Consider the following 24653-nt stretch of genomic DNA (forward strand, 5'->3'; position numbering starts at 1 on the left):
GACCTCTAATTTTAGAGCATTAAATTCTCAGTTTTATTCTGAAGTACATCTTTAATCAGTAAGATAATGCCCTATCATTGGAAGTGTTCAAGGTCAGGTTGGCCAGGGCTTTTGAGCAACATGATATAATGAAAGATGTCCATGCCCATAGCAGGGGCTTGGACTTGATGATCTTTAAAGGCCCCTTCTGACCCAAACCATTCTGTGATTCTGGGATTATACAATTTAGATGTCAGGTTTTTTTTTACAGTGCAAAATAATTGTCTGTGTTTAAATGAGTGGTTTGAATTTGCTTTCTTTGAATCACATACTTTCCACCAGTTTGGTTTTGGTACTGTTTCTCTAAAACTAAACCAGTCTTGGCATATGATTGATATGAAAAACTGAAAAGTGTTTTGCTTTGTTTTTATTTTTAATGCCCCACTTAACATCTATCAGACACTGTACCTGGCTCTCAAATATATTACATTTCCTTTTCTGGACTTAAGCAACAAGACTGTATTAACCTGCTGTCTGTGAAAGCAAATGGAAATACAGCACCATGAGCCACACTCATTTTCTGGCTCCAGGAGGACAGTTTTGCCTCACTTAATGTTGCTCAAACAGCTAAAACCTGAAACCTTATGTATTATGCATATGGGTAGTTCACTTTTAAGATGGTAGGAATTCGTTATATGCAGATCAGTTTTCATAGGTATTTAATGGCATTTTGGTGGCAAAGAGAGTTGTTTCACAAAGGAAAGGAAATGGTTGCAGGAACCTTGTCCTGTAGGAAAAGGAAGGAAAGATAGCAAGACTTTTGTCAGTAACTGGCATTTTAGTAAAATAAAATTTTCTTTCTCTTTAATAATGAATTCATAATATTTGCAGAAAAAATTAAGAATTAATAATTTAAGACTAAAATTAATGTTTTTATAAACTATATCTAACATATATGACATAATGTGACTCATAGTGTAGGGCTATGATGTTCTTATTTGAGCACTTTACAAGACACCATAATCTCAGCAGTTTTTATAGGAATAACCATTTCTTTCTGAAGAGCTCATTTTGTATAAGATATTTGTAAGATACTGTTCCATAGTAACTGTAGTGGGATCCCTTTCACTTGATTTAAAGTCTTAATATAAGCCTTGCTTCAGCTTGTAGTTCAGTGCCTGGTGCAGGGTGTGGACCAGTCATTTCAGCTTATGTGGGGAATTAGTCTTATTAAAACAGAACATGGAGAAAGGTTCTTTTTGGAGGCACCAGCTTCCACTTTGAAGACCTACAAACATGCCTGCTTTTCCTATTCTCCACCTTCTTTATGCATCAATCTCATGGAAAATCTAAGTGCTTCCAAGAAGCAGACTGTTGTTCTTTAAGTTAGGGTGTTTGCCTATTCCACTTGGAGAATAAAGGTGTAATATAGAAAATATTAGGTTGCTTTCATCAAAGAGTGAGCATTGGGGTATTGGGGTTTCAGGCTCTGTTCTCTGGTTGTAGGTTTTTATTACCTGCATTGATAAAAACAAACTGTCATATTCAGGCCCAGCAGCATCCTAGGTTGTTGGTTCATATACAAGTGAGGCAAGCAGGATCTCAACCTTCCTTTTCAGTATCTAGTGCTGTAACTAACATTGCCATCAGGACCATGGATGTTTTCCTAGTTTAGATCTGTGGCCCATTTGAATTAATAAATTACTTTCAGGTACTTTAGAAGCAGGTAGAAAAAAATTCAAATGGGTCACTCAGCACTTCTGATATGTAAATCCACTAATTTTGTTTGGTTTGTGATTGTATTTAGGCGCTGCTGTAGAACCAAAAACTGAAAGTTTAATAATCCCAATCAAAACTGAAATTGAATGTAATTACTGAATACTTCTCCCTTGTAGGAAAGATTTTATGTGCTTTTACAGTATCTGTCCAGTCCCTTGTAATTTTGCATAACAGACATAAATACTCATCTCGAATCAGATGAGAGAATGCCTTTAGATGAGAAGTAACTTGAGGACAAGCTCTCGTGAATGCTAAAATGGGGAGACTGGGCTGGAGTTAAAGAACAGGAAAGCAGGTTCAAATCATGGAGGTGGAAATGAGACAGTGTTCTGTTCAGGGCAGGCTGCCCTCATCATTGTAATATCATTGCAGTTTTAGTCCATCTTGACATTCTTTATTTTTAATATGCTATTTCTAATGGACAGTTTCAGCCAATTTTTTATGTTGCCTCTAGAGAAATTTTCAGTACAAATGATGTTCCGTGTGCAGTCTAGTGTTTGCTGTGTGGCAGTCTTGCACAGTGTTTCTTGGTAAATCATCTTTCAGTAGTATCTCATCTTCTGCATACTTAAATCCCAGCAGAATTCTTGGGTATTGTTTGTCCCTGTTGACTTTTTGGAATTTAGATAAGAGGGTTCTTCCAACACTGTAATTTTTCTTCATTATGGAAAAAGAAAAGCCTTAGGGTACAGATAGCACCATTTTCTGCAACTAAAGCTGCAGAAGCAAAATAAAACAAATGGCCCCTGCAAAAGATAAAGCCCCCAACCTTCCTCTAACAGGCAAAAATAAAATCTATGATTCAAATATTCAAAATTCAAATGCCTCCCACCCCTCTCCTCTCTCATGCAACACCTCTTACTTTGTCATTGGATTCTTGCTACCTGTGCATTGCGGGTGGTGGTCGTGTTCGTCTTACGTTTTTGCTCCAAAGGAATCCATTTTATCTCTTCTATTTTCCTTCTTTCCCCCTCTTTACTAGTGTCACTGAGGTGACATCTCAGAGTACAGAAGGATTTCTTGTTTGGCTCAAGTACCCCCTTGAGTGATACACTCTGATCACATTGGTTTGTTACTGGATATCCTGATTTCCTCTTTGTTAATGCACCTGATTGTCCTTGGTAGACTTCTGTTGATTCTTCCATTTCTAGCAAAAGCACAAAATTGACTCAGTCTAAATAAAGAGCATAATGCAGATTGTGTGGAGCTCATAATGATGCTAGCTGCATAGTTATCTTTTTTCCAAAACAACTTTTAATACTTACAGAAAGTGTAATTTGGAATTTCTCTTATCTTCATTACGTATTGTCACAAAAAATAAAATCATACAATAGAGTGATTCTGTGTTGAATCACTTAGCTTAAGAAAAGCTAGCCATGTTACTTTAAGTATGTTTTTTCTACTTAACGTACTATGTGCATATTGGATTTATCTCTGTCTATTAAACGTCTCTTACATAACTATTTGGGAAATGCTGCTTTAAAATCCATATTTCTAAGCAGTGTCTCAACCAGTAGATTAGAAAAGCTGTTCAGATTTAGTAAAGCAAGAAAATTTGGAGCTGTAAAGACAAAAATATTTTTTCTTTAAGAAACAAGAAGTTCTAACACTTTATTAGGCTTAGGTAGATTATAAATGTCACAGGTTCCTAGGGCTCAGTGTATTCTGCCTTCACATAGAATATTTTTGTTCAAGAGGATTCAGCAGGCAGTCTGTATTTTAAATCCTTAAAAAGCAATTTCCAGCTGTGCTTTCCATGCTTAATCAGGTGTGATGGTTAGAAGGGAACACTCTAAGGCAGAGTTAAAGCTTTGCCTTTGTTTTTATGAACCCATATATAAAGAGGCAGAATTATCAGAGGTTTGGAGGCAGAGGAATGGCTATAGCCCTACAGTTCCCTCCTCTCATTTTCTCCCCAGCTCCACCAAGCAGAAGTGACTGGTGCAGTGGGCTGTGTGCCATGCTGGTATGAGGGCAGTGACTGTCATGGCTGCATCCAGCCCGGGCATGTGGTGGTACAAGATGCTTAGCTCAGTCATAATTAGTTTAAAGCGCAAGTCTTTTCAAAATTAACAACGTTATATATGTGCTCTTTAAATCTTTTAAGTTAGAGCTAACAGTTATAAATGCTATAGTCACTAAATCTGTTATTTTAAAAAAAAATAGTTTTACTGGAGTGCTTTATGGTGAAGGAGGAAGGCTGACAAGTTTTAAACTGTGCCCCAGCCCCCAGAGTCTGTGCTAACTGGGAGATAAGCCACTGTATCTGCTTAATTCCTGAGAAAACACAAGTACCTTACAGCCCATGTCACCCTCACCTCTGATTGTGACCACAGTGGTATCGACTGACTGCTCACAGCAAGAAACAGAGTAATGATTTCATAAGTGCCTGAAGCAAAATCCTACATTTGCTGGTCCCTGGGTTAATAACTGGTAGTAGTTGTGTTGTATTTCATGGGACACGGTTTCTTTATTATCTAAAATTGGCTGTGAGTTCCTCCGCAATACTTTAAATAAACTGGATCCTGTATGCACTGTGGTTCAGGCTGTGATCTGGCTGCCCTTGTGTCAACCACCCTTTTGCTCTGTTTCATCGTGCTGTCTGCAATGGCAGCATCATTCTTAAGAATAATCAAGTGTAGAGATTTCTAATATTATGTTGTCTGTTTAGGCAATAAAAGCTATCAAAAGGTGCGTATCCTGTCTGTTGCAGCTTCTGCTCTGACACAGAAATGGCAGGAAATCATTTGCAGGTGTTTCTGACATGGACCTGCTGTCTGTATGAAAATGACTTTTCTTGCCGAAAACAGGATAATATGATTTCTAGGCCTTCCCTGCTGGTTAGAATAACAACTAAGCACATCCATAGTGGGATGTCTAGCTACTGAACCCACAGAAAGGCCCTCTGTTTTCAAGTCCTGCTGAAATACATTGTCCCAAATCATTGTGCTAGGATTGCAGGAAATTTGGAACGAAGCTGCAGATTTTGGCAGTTTAACAGGAGGTAGCTGCCAGTCTGAAGCACAGATGGAGGTATTTGGAGAAACCAAAGCAGCATGGTCTTTCTGTTCCTTTCTTAACACCATCAGAAGGATTAGATTTTTAGCACATCAAGTGGCTTAATTTAGATTTTGAGGTAGAATACATAAGGGAGAAACACTGTTTCCTGGTTCTCTTCCACAGAGTTTTCTTCAGATTTAGGAGATCAGAACCATATTCAAATTTTATTTTGTTTAAGCAGCCTGGAGTTGAGAAATACGATTTTATAACATAAGTGAACTCCACAACAGATCTTGAATTTGTGGGCTACATAAGCTTTTCATGATACTTGCACCTTTTAAAGTCTCATGTTGTCAAGAAAATACTTCATTGTTTACTGTGGCAGTAGACTTAATCTGTGGGTAGTTCTTTGCACTTTTTTTCTGTGTGGCTGAGGGAAAGGGCTCAGAAGACCAGTCTGCACTTGCTCATTGAAGTTGGTAACCGAAGTTAGTAGAAGTTCAATATTAGTTTTAGTAGGTTCATATAGCAGTCCAACTGTAGTTTTGCAGCTTAGTCACAGCACAAATTTGCAGGGTAGTAACTGGTAAGTGTGGCTGCTGTAGCCCCTTGGGAACGTGGCTTTGTAAGATGCTGTAGGGCTTCATTAATAGCTGGTGCAGCATGAGGTGTGCTGTCCTGCTGCTGGACTGTCCTTTGACTTCTCTGATCCATTTTTGCACAAATGCATACAGCAAAAGCATTTGCAGTTCTATTCTTAGTAGAATAAAACCAATTTGACGTACTGTACTGTTGAGAGAGTTGGTCTCCTTAATACCTTACTAAGCCTTATGCAATACTTCTCTAAACCTTTTGTTTTGGTTTCTTATGCAGAGTTTTCCATATGCAGGTACAAGGGTGTTCTTCTCTGCATAGCTGTGAAGTGACTCACTTGGAGTTTCGTGTTCAGTTGTGTACATGTGGTTGCTAAAATTAATCTGAGGCTTAGATTAATTTATTGTGGATAAACAAAAATAATAGGCAACGAAGGGATAAAATTTCAAAGTTTGATTAGCTTAGTTGGAACTTAAGTCTGTGGCTTAATAAACTTACTGGAAAGACATAAAAGGAAGATAAGTTTATTAGGAAGTAATAGTAGGCTTGTTACAAGTGGAAATAGTCTTATTGTCTTATGAAGAAAGTGTCTTGACACTGAGTAAAATGCCTTGGCCATTATTATGTTAGTTTTATTGGTGCTTTCACAAGAACCAACGGAAGGCCTTCTTAATTGAGCAAATTGCTGAAAAATGTGTAAATGAGAGTAGTCGTGTGTTATCTTGGAGATAGTCAGTAGTGTAAAGGTGTTGGCTGCCTCAACATGGGGAACTGGGATTATTTAAATTTAGGAAGATAAAAAAGGAGAGGGAGCTTGGGGGTGGTGGAAAGTGTTGTTTACCTTTGAAGGTTCCTCAGGTTTACTGGGTACATGGTATACTTTTTTTATATAGTTTTTATACTTTTTTATGTTGCTTTTACTTTTCTCAGGGAATATAATCTAAGGCATCCACACATGATCAGAAATGTTTATTTTAGAAATTTAATTATCCAGTTCCCATGCACTTTATTATGTGATTCAAATTTTTAAATGGAGAGATATGGCTGTTCTTGCAGGAGCCTAAAGGAGGTGTTCTCAGTCATGATTTCCGTATTTCTGGAACATGGATTTCAGAGCAAGGGTCATAATCAGTTTGATTTGCAAAAATGTACAATAGTTAAGAGTTTATTGCATAACATTTGAATTGAGTTCTAGCCCACTGTAAGTTGTAGATCTCAAATAATCTGAAGGAAGTTGAATACACAGTTCCTGCCATTCCACTGTCACTAGCAGACAAAGACATCTGGGAAAAGGCATCCTCCAGCCCTGACCAGGCAGGTCACTAGTTAGGTCAGGAGTGCAAGGAAAAGAGCCAACAGGAGGCCAACAGGACCTCAGGGAGTGTAAAAACCTCAGTTTTACTCCCTGGCTTGCATTTTATATCTAAAATGTGAAAAGCCTAAGTAGTCCAAAAAGGAGGTATACACTGTCACTCTCCTTAAAGTAAAGTGAATGTGTCTGGGAGAAAGGATGTCACAGATTGAAACCTCATTTGATAAAGGGGGATGAAGTATTGGGTTTTCCACCATCTGGAGTGCTCTCACTACGAGGTGGCTGTGGTGAATGATGAAGTGAGGTGGCCAAGACACAGTGACAAAAGCTTGAATAGATTGTCTTGCAGAAGTTGCCAGTACAGCCCAGTAATCTGTAGATGCCCTACTGGTGGTGGTATCCATTATAATGATTTTTTTGGTGATGTTTCTGAAAATGAAAAAAAAAAAAAGAAAAAAGAAAAGAAAAAAATCATTGCTTTCTTTTCTTGCCATTCTTATGTGTTTGATCCCAAATATTTAGAAGTGCAAGTCACATCTATAAAGTATAAATTAAATCCATTAATTAATAATATACCTGGGATTTCAGATCTTAGACAAAATATGCTTAGTCAAACATCTGATTAGAGAAGCTTAATTATCTGATTAATCATATGGGACAAGATGACTTTTTGCCCCTTCCTGCCCTGAGACTGAGATTCTGGAGTTCTTCAGCTGTGCACCTCTTCGGCAGTGTCTGGGTTTTTGAGAGCTGCATTGACCTAAATTCAGTGTATTCAATATCCATGTTTTCTTGAGTAGTGATCTTTCTATTTTCAGTTCTTCTGGTGTTAACACATAACCTTGATGTACTCTATTCTCCAGTGTTATGTGCAAAAATGTCCCTCGGAACTAGCCGTAACTTCTCAATGTTCTAGCATGTTTAATTCATTCTATTATCCTATGTCATGCTTATCAATGTTCTTTTGCTTTTATAGATTACCTTTCTCAAGGGATAGATCTCTCTGGAATAGAAGTAATTGAAAATGACCTGCTTTTTATTGCAAGAGCTCGTCTTGAGGTGGAAAATCAGGCTAAAAGGTTGCTTGAGCAAGGTGTGGAGACTCAGGTAAAATATTTTCTTCTTCCTTTGAAAAACGAACTGCTTTGTGTAGCATTGCCTAATGGAGATTAAACATGAAAAAGTATTAGATGAGAAATTCTCATACATGAAATTTCCAAAGAAGCTGACAAAACTGGCATTATACGGTCTTTGCAAGATTAAAATTTTGCAGGATCTGACCCTGAAATCTGGGAGAAAGTAAGTGCTGAAATGAAGAGTTTAACTCTAAACACTGTGATAAAAGCTTGATGATTGACAGGGCTTTGCATTAAGCATAGTATGTTACGTGGCTAGTATTGCCAAACTTTATACATAAATTTGGCAAATGTATTTTTTAAAACAAGATTCGTACATTTTCTATGTGCAGTAGTGTACTGAAATGCTATGAAAGGTTTCCTGTTATAACTGTGAGAGGCATTTTGAACTTTGAGGTAAATATTCACTGCAGGGAATATCAAAATGAATATGCATAATTACATTCACCCATACTAAATATAATTATCTACATTTTTAATAACCTGGCTATGTCTATTTAACTATCTGTAGTATCATTAATGATGTCTTCTTGACTTCTTAAAAATTCATGTTCTTTTGTCTATACTTTTTAGTATTCTTAAAAAAAAAAAAGGTATTTTAAATCCCCCTTGCTACAGTAAGAGGAAAAACCTAGTGCAAGTTTCTATTAAATTTGGGGTTTAAATTAGAGAACAAAGAGGACTGGATCAAGACATTTTTATACTGTTTGTTACCAATAGTTAAGTTTACCAGTAAGTCCAGCATAGCATTGACTTATACTGGTAAAGGTTGACATGAAAAGCATATATATAGAATGAAAAATCTCTTCATTAAATTGGCTTGGTTAGATATCTGAGTATTTAAATTATCAGTGTGCCTCATACTTTTATTTAGACCTCTTAATGACAATCGTTTTCTCCAGTAAGAAATTGTGATTGTGGTAAATACCTTTGGCTATTTATTGATAGCAAAACAGCAGAAAAAACACTGCATTTTTTACATGATCACTGTTCAAATGTTGAAATTCCTGGCTGTTGGAGCATTTTGCCAAACTGTGTTTGGAATTGTTACAAGCTGTGAAGTGTATGCGATGTTAAATAAAGACTGAACAAAGAGAGGGCCTAAGAAAAAGCAAGTGGACATTTATTTTAAACATAGCAAAAGTCTTCATCAGTGTGTGCTCCTTCTAGTTTTTCATGTCAGATTTGACCTTCTCTGATAATTCTCTCTTCATATTAAGTACTAAAATGGAACAGACAAAGAAACCCTGGGGAAATCAATCCCACTCCACTTGAAAAATAGACAGATTTATTAGGTGTTCCAGGCTGTATCCAGGTAATCAAGGGATTATTAAAGTATATGCCTGTCGTGCTTTAGCCAGGGGCCAGTTTCCAGCAAATGGAAGATTGTTTTGAAGAATATTATTAGTCCTTAGTCGTATCAGAAGTGGGGATGTTTTCATGAAGAGGTGTTGGGGTATGCTTCACAGGTTTGTTGATGGATGTGATTTGTGGATTTAATGTTGGAAAAATAGTGTGCTTTAGAAAATTTACATGCAGACATTGCCCAAGAAATCTAGACTTTTTTAAACAGCAGGTAGCATGTCTTTGATTCTTATTTTTGTAGCTGTGTGCTTTATTGACAAGCTGGTTTACATTTATACTTTCCAACCCCTGAGATTTTCAGTAAAGGACATAGGAACTTAATATTTTCTTCTGTGTTGTACCACAGAATTCCTCAGATGGGCTGTTTTCCTGCTAGTATCTATTTTGGTATCCAAGTCTACCTTTGAGAATAGTACATCTGTATTTGTCCAGGTGGTTCTTCAGTTATTTGATATTTACAATTGTCATTTTAGTTTTCACCTTTGTTTTGATCTGCTGTGTAAATAATAGATGAGATCACTGTGTAGGCTGCTGCATTTGCACTGTGTTGCACTTTGTCGTGAGCTGCATTTTGGTGTTTCATTTAGCACTTTTCAGCAGTGCCGTAAGAAGAAAGCTAGTCTTACATCACCATTTTAGAGTATCTCAGTGTATACATGAAAAAGAAGCAGGAAGAGAAAATACATAGTAAATACAAGTAAAAAAAAAAACCTAAGTACAGCTAAAAGTATCTCTTTTTAAGCAGAAGTCTTAGAACTAATTCTGATAAAGAACAGAGCTAAAAAGTGTAAACTGCCCCTTTGAGCATTTTTTATATATGTGCTTTTTTTGGGTAGGAAACCATTTTTGTTACTTTGATTATTTATTTAATGAAATATAAGTCACATGCTAATGAGTGGTGCCCTGTTTTCTCCAAATAACCTTCAGCTGTAGCACATGAAAACAGATACTTGCCTCTAAATGATACGGTGCCTTTTTCTCTGCAATGTAATTCACATTTTTATTGCATGTCCATCACTGTAGCATTTGTCTTCGGGAAGAATGAATTTTTGCTCTTTCCCTCTTCTTTAGAAGTTTGACATTAGCTGTGAACCACTGCAGAAGTGGAGGCTTTTTCATGTTCATGGTGGTATCTTTAAAGACACCATCTGAGTATAAACTAGAAGTGTGTGTCAGCATGTCTAGACTTAACAGACTTTCCCAGACCTGCCAACCATGCTTGTCTTCCTGATCCTTTTAGAAACAGTAAACATTCTTGGCTCTTGTTGGCAAAAGTAATACAAATAATATCAAACCTGATCAAGCAGGGCTAACAGTGCCTATGAGCAGGATTTCTATTGTCATGCTTTTTGTGTGAGTTGTCATTCATGTCATGCTTTGTTGCACACTCTGTATAGGTAGTGTAGACTGATGCTCTTTCATGACCTGCAGAACAGAAAATGGATTCTGTCCTTACTGTTTAGTCCTGAATTCCGTGGAATTCCTTCACACTGTAAGCATGTTAATGGCAGATAGTAAAGAAATCAGGAGAGACTGTTTTAACAGAGATATATTAAGAACTTTGTTAAAGTCACCATCCTAAGAGAAGAGACAGCAATGTTTTCTTATTTAAAGGGAAAAAAGAGGTATGTATCTGTCTTGCAACTGTCTGAAGTATCCCCAGCATTTCTTTTGCTCACAGGACAAATCATAAGCAGAGGAATCAAGTTTTGCTCTTGACACCACTTCACCCCTTTATTCAAAAGCAGCAAAGCAGATCTGATTAATAAGAAATTGCTTGAAATGAGAAACTTTATTAGATTAGCATAGTGCAATTCTGGGCACAGCAGTTTCACTGGGCACAGTGTTGTTGCTGCTATACTTCCTCTGCAGCTTAGGTCATGCTTTAGACCCTTTTTACTATATATTGTCATGCTTAGTGTGGTACTTTGCTCTTACCGCCAGGGATGCCCAACTAAGTTCCTCTTGGTGATGATAAGATGGGTAGCATTAGAAGCCATGTCATGTGTGTGCAGAAAAGAGGGGTATTTCCATCTCCTTCAACTTCACTCCTCTGAGGAGGTAATCCCAGTTTTGAGCAAAGTTGACTGCTTTAACAACAGTTATGGGTCTCTGCAAGAAGGAGGGAGTTTTGCATGTCTGTACATGCAAAATGTATATATGTATATATGTGAAATGGGTTAAGGAAACAATGTTTCTTAGTTTTGACTTCACCAATACAAACTTAAGCAATTAGCTGGGATGTAGATAGTGAGGACTAGGGTATCTACAAGTGTGGTGAGACTCTGGAACAAATTGCCCAGAGAATCTGTGGATGCCCCCTCCCTGGAGGTGTTCAAGGCCAGGTTGGATGAGGCTTCGAGCAACCTTGTCTAGTTTAGAGGTGTCCCTGCCCACAGCAGGGAAGTTGCTGATCTGTAAAAGTCCCTTCCAGTCTGGTCCCAGTAGACCAGGTTGCTCAAAGTCCCATCCAGCCTGGCCTTGAACACTTCAAGAAGGGGGTGTCCAGATTCTCTGGGCAGCCTCTTGCAGTGTCTTGTCCTAGCACCCTTACATTGAAGAGTTTCTTCCTAATGTGTAACCCAAATCTACTCTTTTCCAGTGTATGCACAATACCCATTGTTCTATCAGTTTATGCCCTTGCAAAACAGTCCCTCCTCAGCTTTTCTGGAAGCCCCCTTCAGGTACTCGAAGGCTGCTATAAGGCCTCCCTGGACCCTTCTCTTCTCCAGGCTGAACAGCCTCAACTCTTTCAGCCTGTCTTCACAAGAGAAGTGTTTCAGCCCTCTGAACATCTTTGTGGCCCTCCTCAGGACTGACTCTGACAGCATTTTGTCCTTCCTGTGCTGGGGGATACAGAGATGGACACAGTACTCCAGGTGGGGACACCAGAGCAGAGTACAGGAGAAGAATCTTCTCCCTCCCTCCACCTGCTGGTCACACTTCTTTTGATGCAGCTCAGAACACAGTTGGAGGCATTGTGCAGTGCTATGGCAAGATTGTTGAAATCAATCTGAAATCTTTAATAGACTGGCATTTAATCTCGTGTCAAAAATCTCAAAGAAAAGATATTCTTTGTTATTCCCAAGAGATTGGAAGGGGGCAAGTATGCACATAAAGAAGCATTTGTCCAGTTATGGTGATTAAGAAGTTTTATAATTTATTTCATTTCAGAGTCCTCTGAGATGAGGGTTTATGTCTTGCAGTGTTACAGCAAGATTGGCAAAATTAATCTTGAGTCCTTCAGAGGGCAGTGTTTAATGTACTCTCACGGATCTTGATTCATGGTCTTTATTATCCTGTGGCAGCATTTTCCAATGATGGAAATGCACGTGGAGATGTCTAGATAGTAAGAATGTTTGGCATTGGGCTCTGTTTTTCACTTTTCTGGTGAATCTTGCAAAAAGATGATAATGTGTTCTTTAGTTACTGCTGAGTATTACTGCCAAAGATGTGCATGGGCCTTGAGGCACCACTGTCCAGGCAAGGTCCTGTGATCTTGAGTTTCTATTTTTCAGTCTTGCATACTTCAGCAAGAATGTTTCACTGAAACATTCCTTTTTTTCTAGATTAGTTTATGATATTTTCACACTTCAATTTAAACCAAAATGCACTAGTTTTTGCTAGTTTAGTGTCATCTTCAGATTTGAATGCTTTGTAGTAAAATGGTCTGTGCAAGTGCATGGATATGCTGCCTAAAATTGTCAGCTCCGTGGAGAAGTGCTTGGCTGTAGAACAAATGCTACTGGCTTAGGAGAATGCCACTTCATGTGCCCCGGGGCCCAGGTGTGCAGTGGCCTTCATAATGTTTCTCCTCCCTTCCTTTAGCCTAGGATTTGTTACACAGCCCCTGCTGGTGGGCAACGACTGCAGCAGTCAATAGAAAAATTTTAACTTCCAGATGATGTTGCCTGCTTGTTTCAATTTTTACCTATTAGCTATCATATTTTATCATACCATTAAAAAATATGTACTTCAGAATGTCAGTGGAATTGGTTGCTGTTATTTAGATGTGCATAATTGCATAGGTAGATATACTTACAAAATTATCATTACAACAATAAATAAAGTAGAAACATAAGAAAAGAGGCCCTTGTATTTCTCACACAACCAGTTATCTTTTTATCCATATATTGTGTGTATATGTACATAGTGAACCCACATAATACCTCTGGAAAACCAGGAGTTAAAATGCTACCTTAAATATACGGTTTTTTAAAGTCAAAGCATAGTCATAGATTTTTTCTCTTTTCTTTCCTGACATTAATTTTTATTTTGAGAGCTAGAATTTGGAATTTAACCTCATCATGTTCAAAAAATTTAACAAATATAGTACAGTTTAGGCAGTAGATGTTATGTTTCCGTATTATTCTGCAATCTTGATTCCCTGGAGGAGATCCTGATGGAAACTAGACTGAGACAGCTATTTCATGATAAAGTGATTGACTACAATATGAAACAAAAATGGAAGGCATTTTTGATTATTCAGTTTGAAGTCATTACTTGAATGCGGAGTAAGAGGACTACAGTATTGCCTGTAAAAGGGAAAATTTGAACCTGCTTGCTACTTTTGGCTAAGGGTGAGGGTGGTAGCTATAGTTAACTTTAAATCATATAGTTTTGCTTAGTGAAGATAGAGGGTGAGATCCAAGTCTTTGTATTTAAATTCATGTTAGCCACCCGTTTTATGGCTTTTTGTAAATCTAATGTAGACAGAGAAGACTTATTTGAACATGTTATAGCTGTCATATTTGCTTTGTTTAAAAGATCAAAGTGGCATTTGGGTCTGTTTAATTCAAATCCTACCAGCTTCTACTGTTACTGTTTTTTTATTTTACAATAGTTCTGTATGCATATAGAGAATTTTCACTTTATGTGTTTATTTATCTTTGCAAGTTTTACTCTATCCTAAACTTTAAGTTTCTTTGTCACAGGAGCATCCTTATGTTGCATTATTTGATTTTATTTTACATCTTCAGTTTTATGGTTGTTGTTTTTGTAATCCTGTTAACTTGCTAAATCAGATTCCTTCATCTGGCCATCTGGTGCATGGCACTACTGAAAGAGCTTTCAATGAATCAAAATTTTTCCTTCCTTAAGCTATTCTGTTAAGATGTGCTATTGCAACTTATGGCCCATCTAACAATAAAAACAAGTGTTTCAAGTATGCATTAGTTATATCGTGTATCTGAATGGTAAACTTCATGAGGATTAACCCAATCTTACTGAATTTTCCCTTTCCTATTTTCTTCTAAAAACAGTTCATTTTATTTGGAAGTCTGATCGAATGGAACTCAAGTGTTAATTGTGCTTTAGTAATTCAAAATCACCAAGCTAAACACTAAGCATGAATGTATACCTCTGAACTATGGATTAAAATAAACCACAGATTTCGCTGCAACATAATCGGCTGATACTGATATAACCTAGAATATCCTTTCAGTTTCCATAGGAACAGATGATAGAATGTTTTGAATCTTGGAATAGCTAAAATGAATGTCTGGCTTCAATATGGTTCACTTTTATTTTGCAGCTTGCAACCTCTGCATGTAAGGGCTAAAAATGTGCATAAAAAAGAAGGGTAGAATATTGGCATAACATACGAAAAAATTATTAGTAGCAGGAGTATCAACAACAATAACAACAAAACACTTTAAGGTGTATCTCTGTATAATTCTTCAGGTGTCACCTCTGTGTTTTGTTATACAGGTGCAAAAAATATTTTGAAATCCATAGGACAAGAGAAACCATTAATTATTCCCATATGTTAATGCCTCATTACATTAATTTCACCTCCAGCCATTGCTTTATTTCATTGCATTATGCTGTGTAAGTGTATTTTCTCATCAGAACCATTTGTACAACACAACTCCATTTACCCAGAAAGAAAAGCAAAACTTTAGTGGAATATATAGTGTGTGCCCTTCTTTGACACTATATAGGCAACTGTGGTAAAGGTGATAACCCAAGAACAGGCAAGGAAACACACTGTCTGTAGTAGTACTTGTTTATTAGATGTTTGAAGTCTCTGTCTTAACAGGTTATGTTGAATCCAAATTAAGAAGTCCCCTCACACTGGCCATTTTGCTGTTTTACCTCTACTGATTTCCAAACTGTGACCTTAGCTGAAGCTGCCACCTGCCCTGTGAGAGCCCTGTATCTGTGTCTGAAATGCTCCTGCAGGTCACCCCCTGGCTCAGGCAAGCACAGCATAACCAAGAGCTGCTGCCTCCTTTTCTGTGTGTCCTCTGTACCCCACCAAAGGAGTTGTTGCCCATGGACTTTAGGTTTCTTGGACAAGAAAGAGAGATATGTGCCTTGTTGATCGTAAAATCACAGAATCTGCTGAGTGTGGAAAGAACCCATCAGGATGATCAAGTCCAACTCCTGTCCCTGTGTCGGGCACCCCAAGAATCACACCATGTGCCTGAGAGCATCATCCAAACACTTCTTGAACTCAGGCAGGCTTGGTGCCATAACTGCTTCTCTGGGAAGCCTGTTCCACTGCTAACTTCCCTCAGGGTGAAAAACATTTTCCTAATATATAACCTAAACTTCCCCAAGCACATCTTCCTATCGGTGGTCACCAGAGAGAAGAGGTCAGTGCCTGTGCCTCCTCCTTCCCCAGTGAGGAAGCAGCAAGCTGCACTGAGGTCTCCCCTCAGTCTCCTCCAGGCTGAACAGACCAAGTGCCTACAGCTGCTCCTCATGCAATCATCTGGTAGTGCTCTTGATCTTTAATTGTACATCTGCTGGACACATGTTCCACAGACTCATTCTCATCAAACTGCAAAGCAGACAGCCCCAGTCAGATGTTGTCAGTGGCAAATGAAGCATGAAGCAGGTTTCCCTTTTCACTTCCCTCAGTGGCAGGTAGTAGAGTGTGGTGTAAGGAATTCATAATTAGTTCATACAAAGCATAGGCTAGAAAGCACTAACTTTAAGGAAATATTGAAAATAGCAGAAAGCAGGAGAATCCTTTTTGGGAAAAAACCTGCTTGGATAGACGCATGCATATTTAATCAGTCTTCAATAATTAATGTAATATTAATGTGATGCATATGGCAATGAAAGTGTTTAGTAATGTTTTTGGCTGAATGTCTAATACCTGAGTGGGAATCATTGCCTTTTTCTTTAATATCTTAAAATTATTTGGCAAGAGTTATAATTCACTTAAGTAAACAGTATTACTACAACTGTCTGCAATACCCATTTAACTGAAAATACTTTATTCCTTAAGTCATTAGGCTTTTATTAACTGAAAACAGTGTCTGATTTGCCACAAATATTTTTGTGCCATGGTCTCTTTTATTGCCTTTTCTAGAGAATCCATCACTGTCTGAGCAGTCATTTTTTTCCTTTACTGTTTTTCTTTCAACAAGGTGCTGCTTTATGTTTGCTAGTCTAAATTGAAAAAGACAGCTGCAACAAACAGCATAAAATGCCAGTTTGTGTTATAGAATCAGCACAAAAAGAGAGGCATTGGTTTTGCTCCTCAGTTTTCTGGGTTTCATAACTGCTTATATGTATTTTATCAAACTGATGAAGTTGACCCATTTTCTACATTTGACCCATTTAGATAATATGATCAAATTCCTCAAATAGACTCAAATAGACTTTGTAGAATTTTGATAGCAACTCTTGTACAAGCTCTTTAACAAGGTGTGGTGTATCTTTTTGCATTATGAATAATCACTAAATTCTGAGGCATGTCCAGCATTTCTGGCAGGTAGAGATGTAGGAACTACAGAAGAAAGGCAATCCAAATAACTTCTTTAGAGATCTCCTGCTGGAGATTCAAATGTGCAGTTTTTTGCAGATTCACCTGATTAATTTTCAGAGGTGTGGTTTTGTCCTGTATGTAGTGTACTTTCCAGAGTGAAAGCCTTTATAACTCACCAGGGAGTGATGAATTCCTTGGTGAATATTGTTGGCAAAATAGAACTACTTGGGAAGTCCCTGAGCATACTTTTTAGAAATCCACAGTTTAGGGAGCATCTTTACTGTGTAACAGAGATAAAATAATAGCAAAGATGGCCATGATAGTGTTTTTTTTAATCTAGCCAAAATTAGTTCAAGCTGCAATAAATCCTTTGTACTCTGGTTGCTGAACATGTATGTTACTGCCTCTGTTAGTCTTAAGGAATGTAAGCATGGAAGTGTGTGCCTGTGCTGCAAGCTGGATGACCAGTGGGTTGATACTTTCAGTCTGCTCTCTTTAATCATAAAGCATGGAGGTAAGAATGGTTGTTGGGTGCTGATTTGTATTCCCTCTCCAGAGCTCACATGGTGCTTGTTTTTGTGCAGCTCTCCTTCCAGGACTGGGGAAAAAAGGAAGCTGGGAGATGAACTGCACTAAGTCTTTCCCTCCCTCCTCCAGCACTGTATGTGAGCAAAGATTATATGTATATGCATTTGGGGAGGAATGTGTGGCAGAGTAGGAGTTACCAGCATGGAGGATGGGAAGGTGCCATATGTTCTCCTGCACGGCAGGTTTTAGTCTTCCATGGAGACGTGTTCTAAAATCCTGTTCGTTTTGTTGTCTACAATAATTAATAATTGTTTTTTAGTACATCAGTATTGCAGAAGATTAGGCTGTTACTGCTGTTGCTGTCCTTGCAGGTATTGGGATGAAAGCATCAACTTATCTGAGGAAAACATAATTCACCTTGTTCTTTGTTATGAATTTTAGATTAAGGATTTTCCTGAATTCAGATCTAGGGCTGTATTTTGTTATTATTATTTTTACTGTTTTTATGGTTAGTGAATATTTAATACCTGCCTAGTTCCTGGAACACATACACCTCACTCAGTACAAAATTTTGATACAACATAAATGTTACACAGTTGCTTTTTGCTGCAGATCTTTTTTTGTCTTTTTTTATCCTCTTTTAAACTGCTAACTAGGAATGTGAGTTTCAAAATCCTCTTAAACACAAGCAACTTTTCCACAGGCTGAAAACTTTTTCAGATGCTGTGTTGCTACAAGCCATTCTCCTCCACATTTGGAAAATTCACTCTCCTTAATTTAGCATCAGCACTTCCACCACACTTTAGAATTAAACTTAACCTTCCTCCTGGTCAAGGATATTTTTCTCCTTAATACCAATTAGCATTCTTCATGGAGACCCTTTGACAGGATTCTGATCTGTGACACCGTGAGAAAGTATCACTGTGTTGACTTTAGGTTGCTTCTGTGCAGATTGCAAAGGAATCATAAAATTAATGAATTCATAGACTTCTACAGTGAGTTAGGAACCCTCCTGCTCATATAGTCTGTCTTGTGTAGTGCTGGACACAGACTTGAGAGTGAACTGTAAGGTGTGAAGAAAAATAATTACTGTGAGGTGCAAACTACGTTTTTAAAGCAGGGGCTTTTATAACTAGTTAACTTTTATTGGACTAACCAGTACTGAATTTTGCAAGAAATTGTATAGCCATGTAAATAAAGTAGTCTTTGCTCTTAGGTGGCTGACCCCAAAAAATTGGTGCAAAAGCCAAAGTGGGTCATTGATATAATTCTCTGGTCTGTGAACATCTGAAAATTGATCTCATGCATATTATTTTAAAATTCAAATTTTTTAATAATCTGGTCTGTATTTTACTTTATGTCCTCTGTTCAGTTTAGAAATCTTAAAATTTTATAGAACAACTTTGGAATTTTCTCTTCTGAGAAGAAAAGTTTTAGCATAGCTTTTATTCCTGTTCAGAATTTTTTTCCTGAATTCTAAAACAACTTATAAGAAATTTTAGAAAATGTTAGGTTGTTGGCTTTAACTAAAAATTGGATCTTAGATTATTTTTTTTATTCTACTACTGAAGTCTTTTTCTCTACAATGATAATACCTCATACATTATGCCTTGATAGTTGAATCTGAAGTGGAAATTAATCTTACATGTTGACAAATAAATGTACTTAGATTTAATTTCTCTTGCAGACTAAAATTGTAAAGACTATTTTCATTGCATCTGTGTACATGTTTATGAACATGTGATTAATTCTCTTTTTTTTTTTCCTTGAAAATTATACTAGTAAGTGTACAGTGTGCTCCAGGTAAAAGTACTAAGCCTTCTAAAATACTGTCCTGTTTTTCACATTCTGACTTCTGTAAGGGATGCTTGCATCTGTGTTTTCTGCATTGTGGCCTTATTTATATTTCATGGCAGTTAAGTTGACAGTTTATGTGTCAGTCAAACAAAGGAAAATACTAGGGGGATAACACCTGAGTTTTAATAATGGATGACAAATTGTAATTCCAGTAGTTTTTCCTAAAGCTGTTTTATTTAAGGAGCTCTTTCAACAATCCCTTTGAATCTTTCATGTGCATGGAAGGTTTTTACCTTGGCTCTGAGTACTTAGAGAAGGTCTGACAAAGCTGATTTTTGTTTCAATTTAGAGTTCAGAATCCACTTTCCATTTTCCTTCCATATTTAGGGCAGACAGTGGGAGACTTAAGTGTTTGAGTGTCACACCCTGGCAGTTTTGAAGTGAATCACAAGTAGGGTTACCTCACCCTATTCTTTATGCCAGTCTTATCACAGTTCAATCTAGACCATGTTTTCTTGGTCTCTTCATGTTCCTTTAAAAGAAAGTCACTTAAAAGAGTCAGTTTTGCTTCAAATCAAAACATACTATATCTCCCATTCAGAGGTATGTTACTCTGTCACAGAAATAAACTACTTTGGTTTGGCATGAGTTGTTTCTGACAAAGCCACTTGGCTATTATTTAGCACCATATTAAAATTTCCTTGTGCATATTGAAAGGTAATTTAACTGTGCAGTCAAGTGTAAATAAGTTATTACTTAGTAGTAATAAGGATATTTAATGTTACAGTGCTGTTTGATGGGCCACTTTTGAAGAACAGAAATGTAATGTATGGGATGCCAATTTCAGAATAACTCTAGTGTTAATGACTTTGTTATATGAGAGATTTAAACTCCTTAATGCCTTGTTTGGATTTCACGTAAGGTTTCTGGGAATTTGCTCAAATAGATAGGTAATTAAGTTACTTTCTGGATGCAATTAGTGGAGCGTACTGTAATTAATAACCTTGCAATCACTAAATGTAAAATGTGTTCTTAAAGTACTACAGCTTGGGTAATGAAAACATTTACAACCTGTATCATTCATGGAGAACAATGAATCAGTGAGCTCCCTTCCTCAGCCCCCACTGCTGACAGTTATTTTAATATCAGAATTAAAACTTACATAGAGCTCCTATAAATCAGATGGATTTAAGAAAATAAATTGTTGACAATGCTGAAACTAAAGTACATTTTTGAAGGTGGGTTACACCTGTATAGCAGATTTCTTCTGTAATAAATTAAAATGTTTATGAAAAGCCTGGATCACCTAGCTAGTAAGCATCACCTAGCTAGCATGGTAGTCAGTGGGCATATTGTTCTATGCATTCTTAAATTTACTTCTGCACTTAGCTGGGCATATCTGGTTGACAAGTGGAAAGAGACATTTTTGTGATCTTCTGTAGTTGGTTTTCTGATGATAAAATGTAATTAACATCATCTATGCTGAAAATTTTTTTAAAAATTCACATAGCTGCAGGCAGTTTCTGACCAGCTGATAAACTGGATTTGGAAATGTGCACATTCTAAAAGAGCTTCACTTTACCTTGTGGGATGAAGCTGTGACTCATTACAGCTTTTCTGTTTTTGTTGTCTGGGAGGCATCACTTTGAAGGCTGGGTAGTAGATTGAGTGAGCAGTTGCTATGTGACAATTCTCATCTTCTTATCAAATGCTTTGCACCCAGAATTGTTGAAGTAGTATTTACTTATTTTTCTGCTTTTTTCTGTCTAATCAGGCAGGTCAAAATTGTTAATGGATCCTTGTCCATAGTCCCTACAAAAAGGGGAGTTTTCTTTGGGCTTTCAGTTTCATTTTTTTGTTTGTTTGTTTGTTTTTCAGAGAAGTTTGAGTCTTTGATTTTGAAACCCTTGCACCAAAATTGTCCTGTTCTTGAGCTTATGACAGCAAAATTTATCTCTACTTACAGCTGTGACTCTTAAGCTATTTTAGAAAACTGCTTTCCTGCTAATTGAAACTCCGTATTTTTAGAGGCTATGTGTGCCCCTACATAATTTGTGCGTGTTACATGGGGAAATGTGCTAGAAATAAGGTTAAAGTTTTTCTTCCAGCAGTTACCTAAAGGTATGATAAAGCAGCAACACATTCGTGGAGATTGTCATAAGCACAAATCCAAGACGAAACCAAAGATTAGTAGTCCTACCAGTTGAGGGAACTATTAAAACCATTAAAGATGTTTTTAAGAAGCATCTCCTCTGTCATCTGCTCCCCTTCCCTCTCGAGATAATGCAAAAAAATTGACATGTTGTAGAGACTTGAAAACACTTCTGCATCATGAGGAGCTTCAGTTAATGATTTCTACAGTCAGCTTTCAAAATAAAGTCCATTTGGTTTAATACTTACTTGCTATAGCTCTGCTTTCTAAGTAAGGCTTGAAAACTCCCAAAAGTGAATAACAAAAATTGCATTACCTATATTTTGGTACTAAACTTTAGAAGAAAAATTGCTAACTGCTCGTGGCTTCTTTGCTCATGAGAATATTTGACTGCATATGCCTTCATTTAGGAACAGGACATGCCATTATGTGTTTTTTCTCCTGAAATTTTTTCCCCTGAAAAATTAAAACTGTGTTATTGTGGTAAGCTGTATACACGGATGTATTGCTGTATATTTTGCAATTTATATCTTTTTCCAAGGATATCTTCAGCAGCATTTCAATGTTCATTACCTGTTTTCACAGGCATTGATGGCCTTTACAAAAATGTGAAAGCATGTTTTTATGACAGCTTGATATTTTGGAGGAAAAAAATGGATTTTTATATGAAACTGGATTTTTATAACAAAATGATAGATTTTTAGTGGAGGGGAATTACTTTTGCTTTACTTACTTCTTCTACAATTAGTTAAATACAAGAACAGTATTTTAAAAATGGCATTATTTGAAAAATAAAACTCTTTGTCATACTTTAATATGCCTATGATGTTGAGACTTGGCTAACATACATGTCATCAATAGGTCAGTGCATGGTTACTTTAGATTATAGCTTAAGTGGGCAGATTACAGTTTAATGAGTAGTGCAGTAATTGTTTTATAATCTTCAATATTAGGCATTTAATCGTAGCTACCTACCCTACCTTCCTGTTCATAAATAACCATTGCAATGGGCCCAGATAAAGAGAGAAATCTTGAGTTTCAAATAGATGTCTTCTGACCAAATATGTTCTCATGAAAAATAAGCATTAAAAGTTACTTTAACTTATGCATATATATATGTAAAATTCATCTTCAGATGCTGACTGCTGCAATTTAACCTCAGCTGTGTGCTTGTTTATGACATAAGTGATGTCAAATGGTTTACCCAAATGACATTGTCACAGGAAATAGCTATTATTAGCCCAAACATTTCCCTTTTAGGAATTAACTGGAACTTGATCCTATCTATTTGAGATTATATTGATACAAATCCCTGAAAAGGACATACCCTTTTATTACAAAATCTTTTGCCTCTCTTGTTTTTGCTTGAAAAGGTAGTGAAAAACACCTGCACATAATTGCACTCTTTCTATTGCAGATGGCCCAAGTAAGTATTTATCCCCCCCCCAAAATTATGTAAGGTTTCTGATCTAGAGTTTTTGTAAAATGGATATTATATTAGGTCTCAGAACAATTCCACAAAGTTCAGAGACATTGTGAGTAATTATGAGAACATTTGTGCAGGGCCTACCTAGGCTTGAACCCAATAATTTGGAGATGTGAAGTCAGAAATTTCTGCAGTATTTAAGAATCTCTATGCTAAATGTACAGTTTGGTGATTGTTTTTGTTAGGATAGTCTATCTGACACTAAATGAAATGTAGGAAAAAAATATGTATATATCCTTTTGTATGTAGACATGTAAGAGAATGGATCAGACTCTGAACAAACGCAAATCATAGATTTTTTGGTTTGGGGTCTGGTTAGTTTTTATACCTTCTTGAGCTCTTTTGGATACAATGATTAGAATTAAAACATACAGCAGAAACAGGGTTGAGCATTAAAAATAATCTTTTCAGGTTTTGTTTGTAAAAAAGATGCTATGTTGTGGGGTAGAAATCCATATTTAAATTACATCTCCTTGGAGAGTCATCTTAATGTCAACAGATGAAATTCAGAATTTTTCTGATGCTTGAGCCAAAACAAGATCCTTCAGTACAATTGTTCAGTCACTGTCACCACTGCAGCATAAAAGATGATACCTTATTTAGTATAGTTTATCATGCTACATCAGTATTAGAGCTACTACTTCATAGGACCCTGCAAATCTGAGGCCTGGAGGAGAAGCCAATGTATTTTAGGATTTATTCTTATATTATCAAATCATCCTTTGATCCCTTAAAAGGTTGAAGAATATTTTATTGTCCTTGAGATTTTTGTATATAGAGAGGCACAAGCATTTTCCCTGATGTAATGATTCAACAAGCAAAGTTCAAATGATCAATAGGAAACAGTAATTTCTGCAGTTCTGCATTATGTGCTCTGTTAGCAAACAAGGAGACTGAACAAGGATTCATAACCTCCCCAGAGAAACAGGGCAAGTAAGTAAGGAAAGTGGAGGATTTTTTTGTCTTTGGCTACAGCAGTTCATAGCAATTCTTACCATAGTTTGTCTGAAGTTTGCAACCCCCCTGCAAAAAGAAAAATAAAAAAAAAAAAGGAACTTTAGTCTGTCATTTTAGAATCTTACGTTTTTGGAATACAGTGCAAATTGTTCATGTCAACTCTTAAAATTAAAACCTTTTTCTGTTTTTCTTTTTCTGTGACACTCCTTTTTAAATCGTGGGGGCGAACACAAAGACTTAAGACTACTTACACAAAGACTACTTAATATATTTTGCTAACAGATCCCTCTCCAGGGAAGAGGCTTTTGATCCAGGATTTAATTCAGAAAAGAAAGTAAGCCTAAATAAATATAATCAGTAAGGTTTTGTTCAGATTGATGATAAATGAGCTGATATTTTAGGACTTTAAAGTTAGTTCCAGTGTCTGGAAGGATACCAAGGATCAGATGAGCAAAATATTTAAAGCCTCTTTAACTGACAACTTTTCATTAAGAAGCAAACATCATTTTATTGTGAACAATGGAGCCACTGCTTCTGTGCCTGTTCTGAGTAACTGAGGGGTTACATACATTTTTCGTCCTCAGTCTTAATCAATAGATAGAAGGCTTGTAGGAGAGAGAACCATTTGTAAATCAACATCTGCATCTAGAATCTATCAGGAAGGTCAGAAGTGTACCTGAGATGGCCAGGAAGCAGCGAGTGATTACAGATGATAGCAGTGGTATCGACTGCCAGAGTTTAGAGGGGTGTAGTCTTTGTGTAACTAAGATGCCTGTAGCTTGAGAAGTTAAACTATATGTAGTTGTTTCTTTGATTTAAAGCTCCTTATGTGCTTCTGCATAGCA

The 24653-nt window shown here is 36.9% G+C and overlaps 1 protein-coding gene across 1 annotated transcript in view; it reads left to right on the forward strand.

Moving 5' to 3' along the window:
* Positions 1-24653, forward strand: part of COG5 (component of oligomeric golgi complex 5) — a 167404-nt gene that overhangs the window by 61985 nt on the left and 80766 nt on the right. The window contains exon 7 of the mRNA XM_071733913.1: positions 7641-7771. Coding sequence (XP_071590014.1) covers positions 7641-7771 — 131 coding nt within the window. The remainder of the gene's footprint in view (positions 1-7640; positions 7772-24653) is intronic.

This window comes from Heliangelus exortis, chromosome 1 (assembly GCF_036169615.1).
Source record: "Heliangelus exortis chromosome 1, bHelExo1.hap1, whole genome shotgun sequence".
In the NCBI taxonomy this organism is placed as follows: Eukaryota; Metazoa; Chordata; class Aves; order Apodiformes; family Trochilidae; genus Heliangelus; species Heliangelus exortis.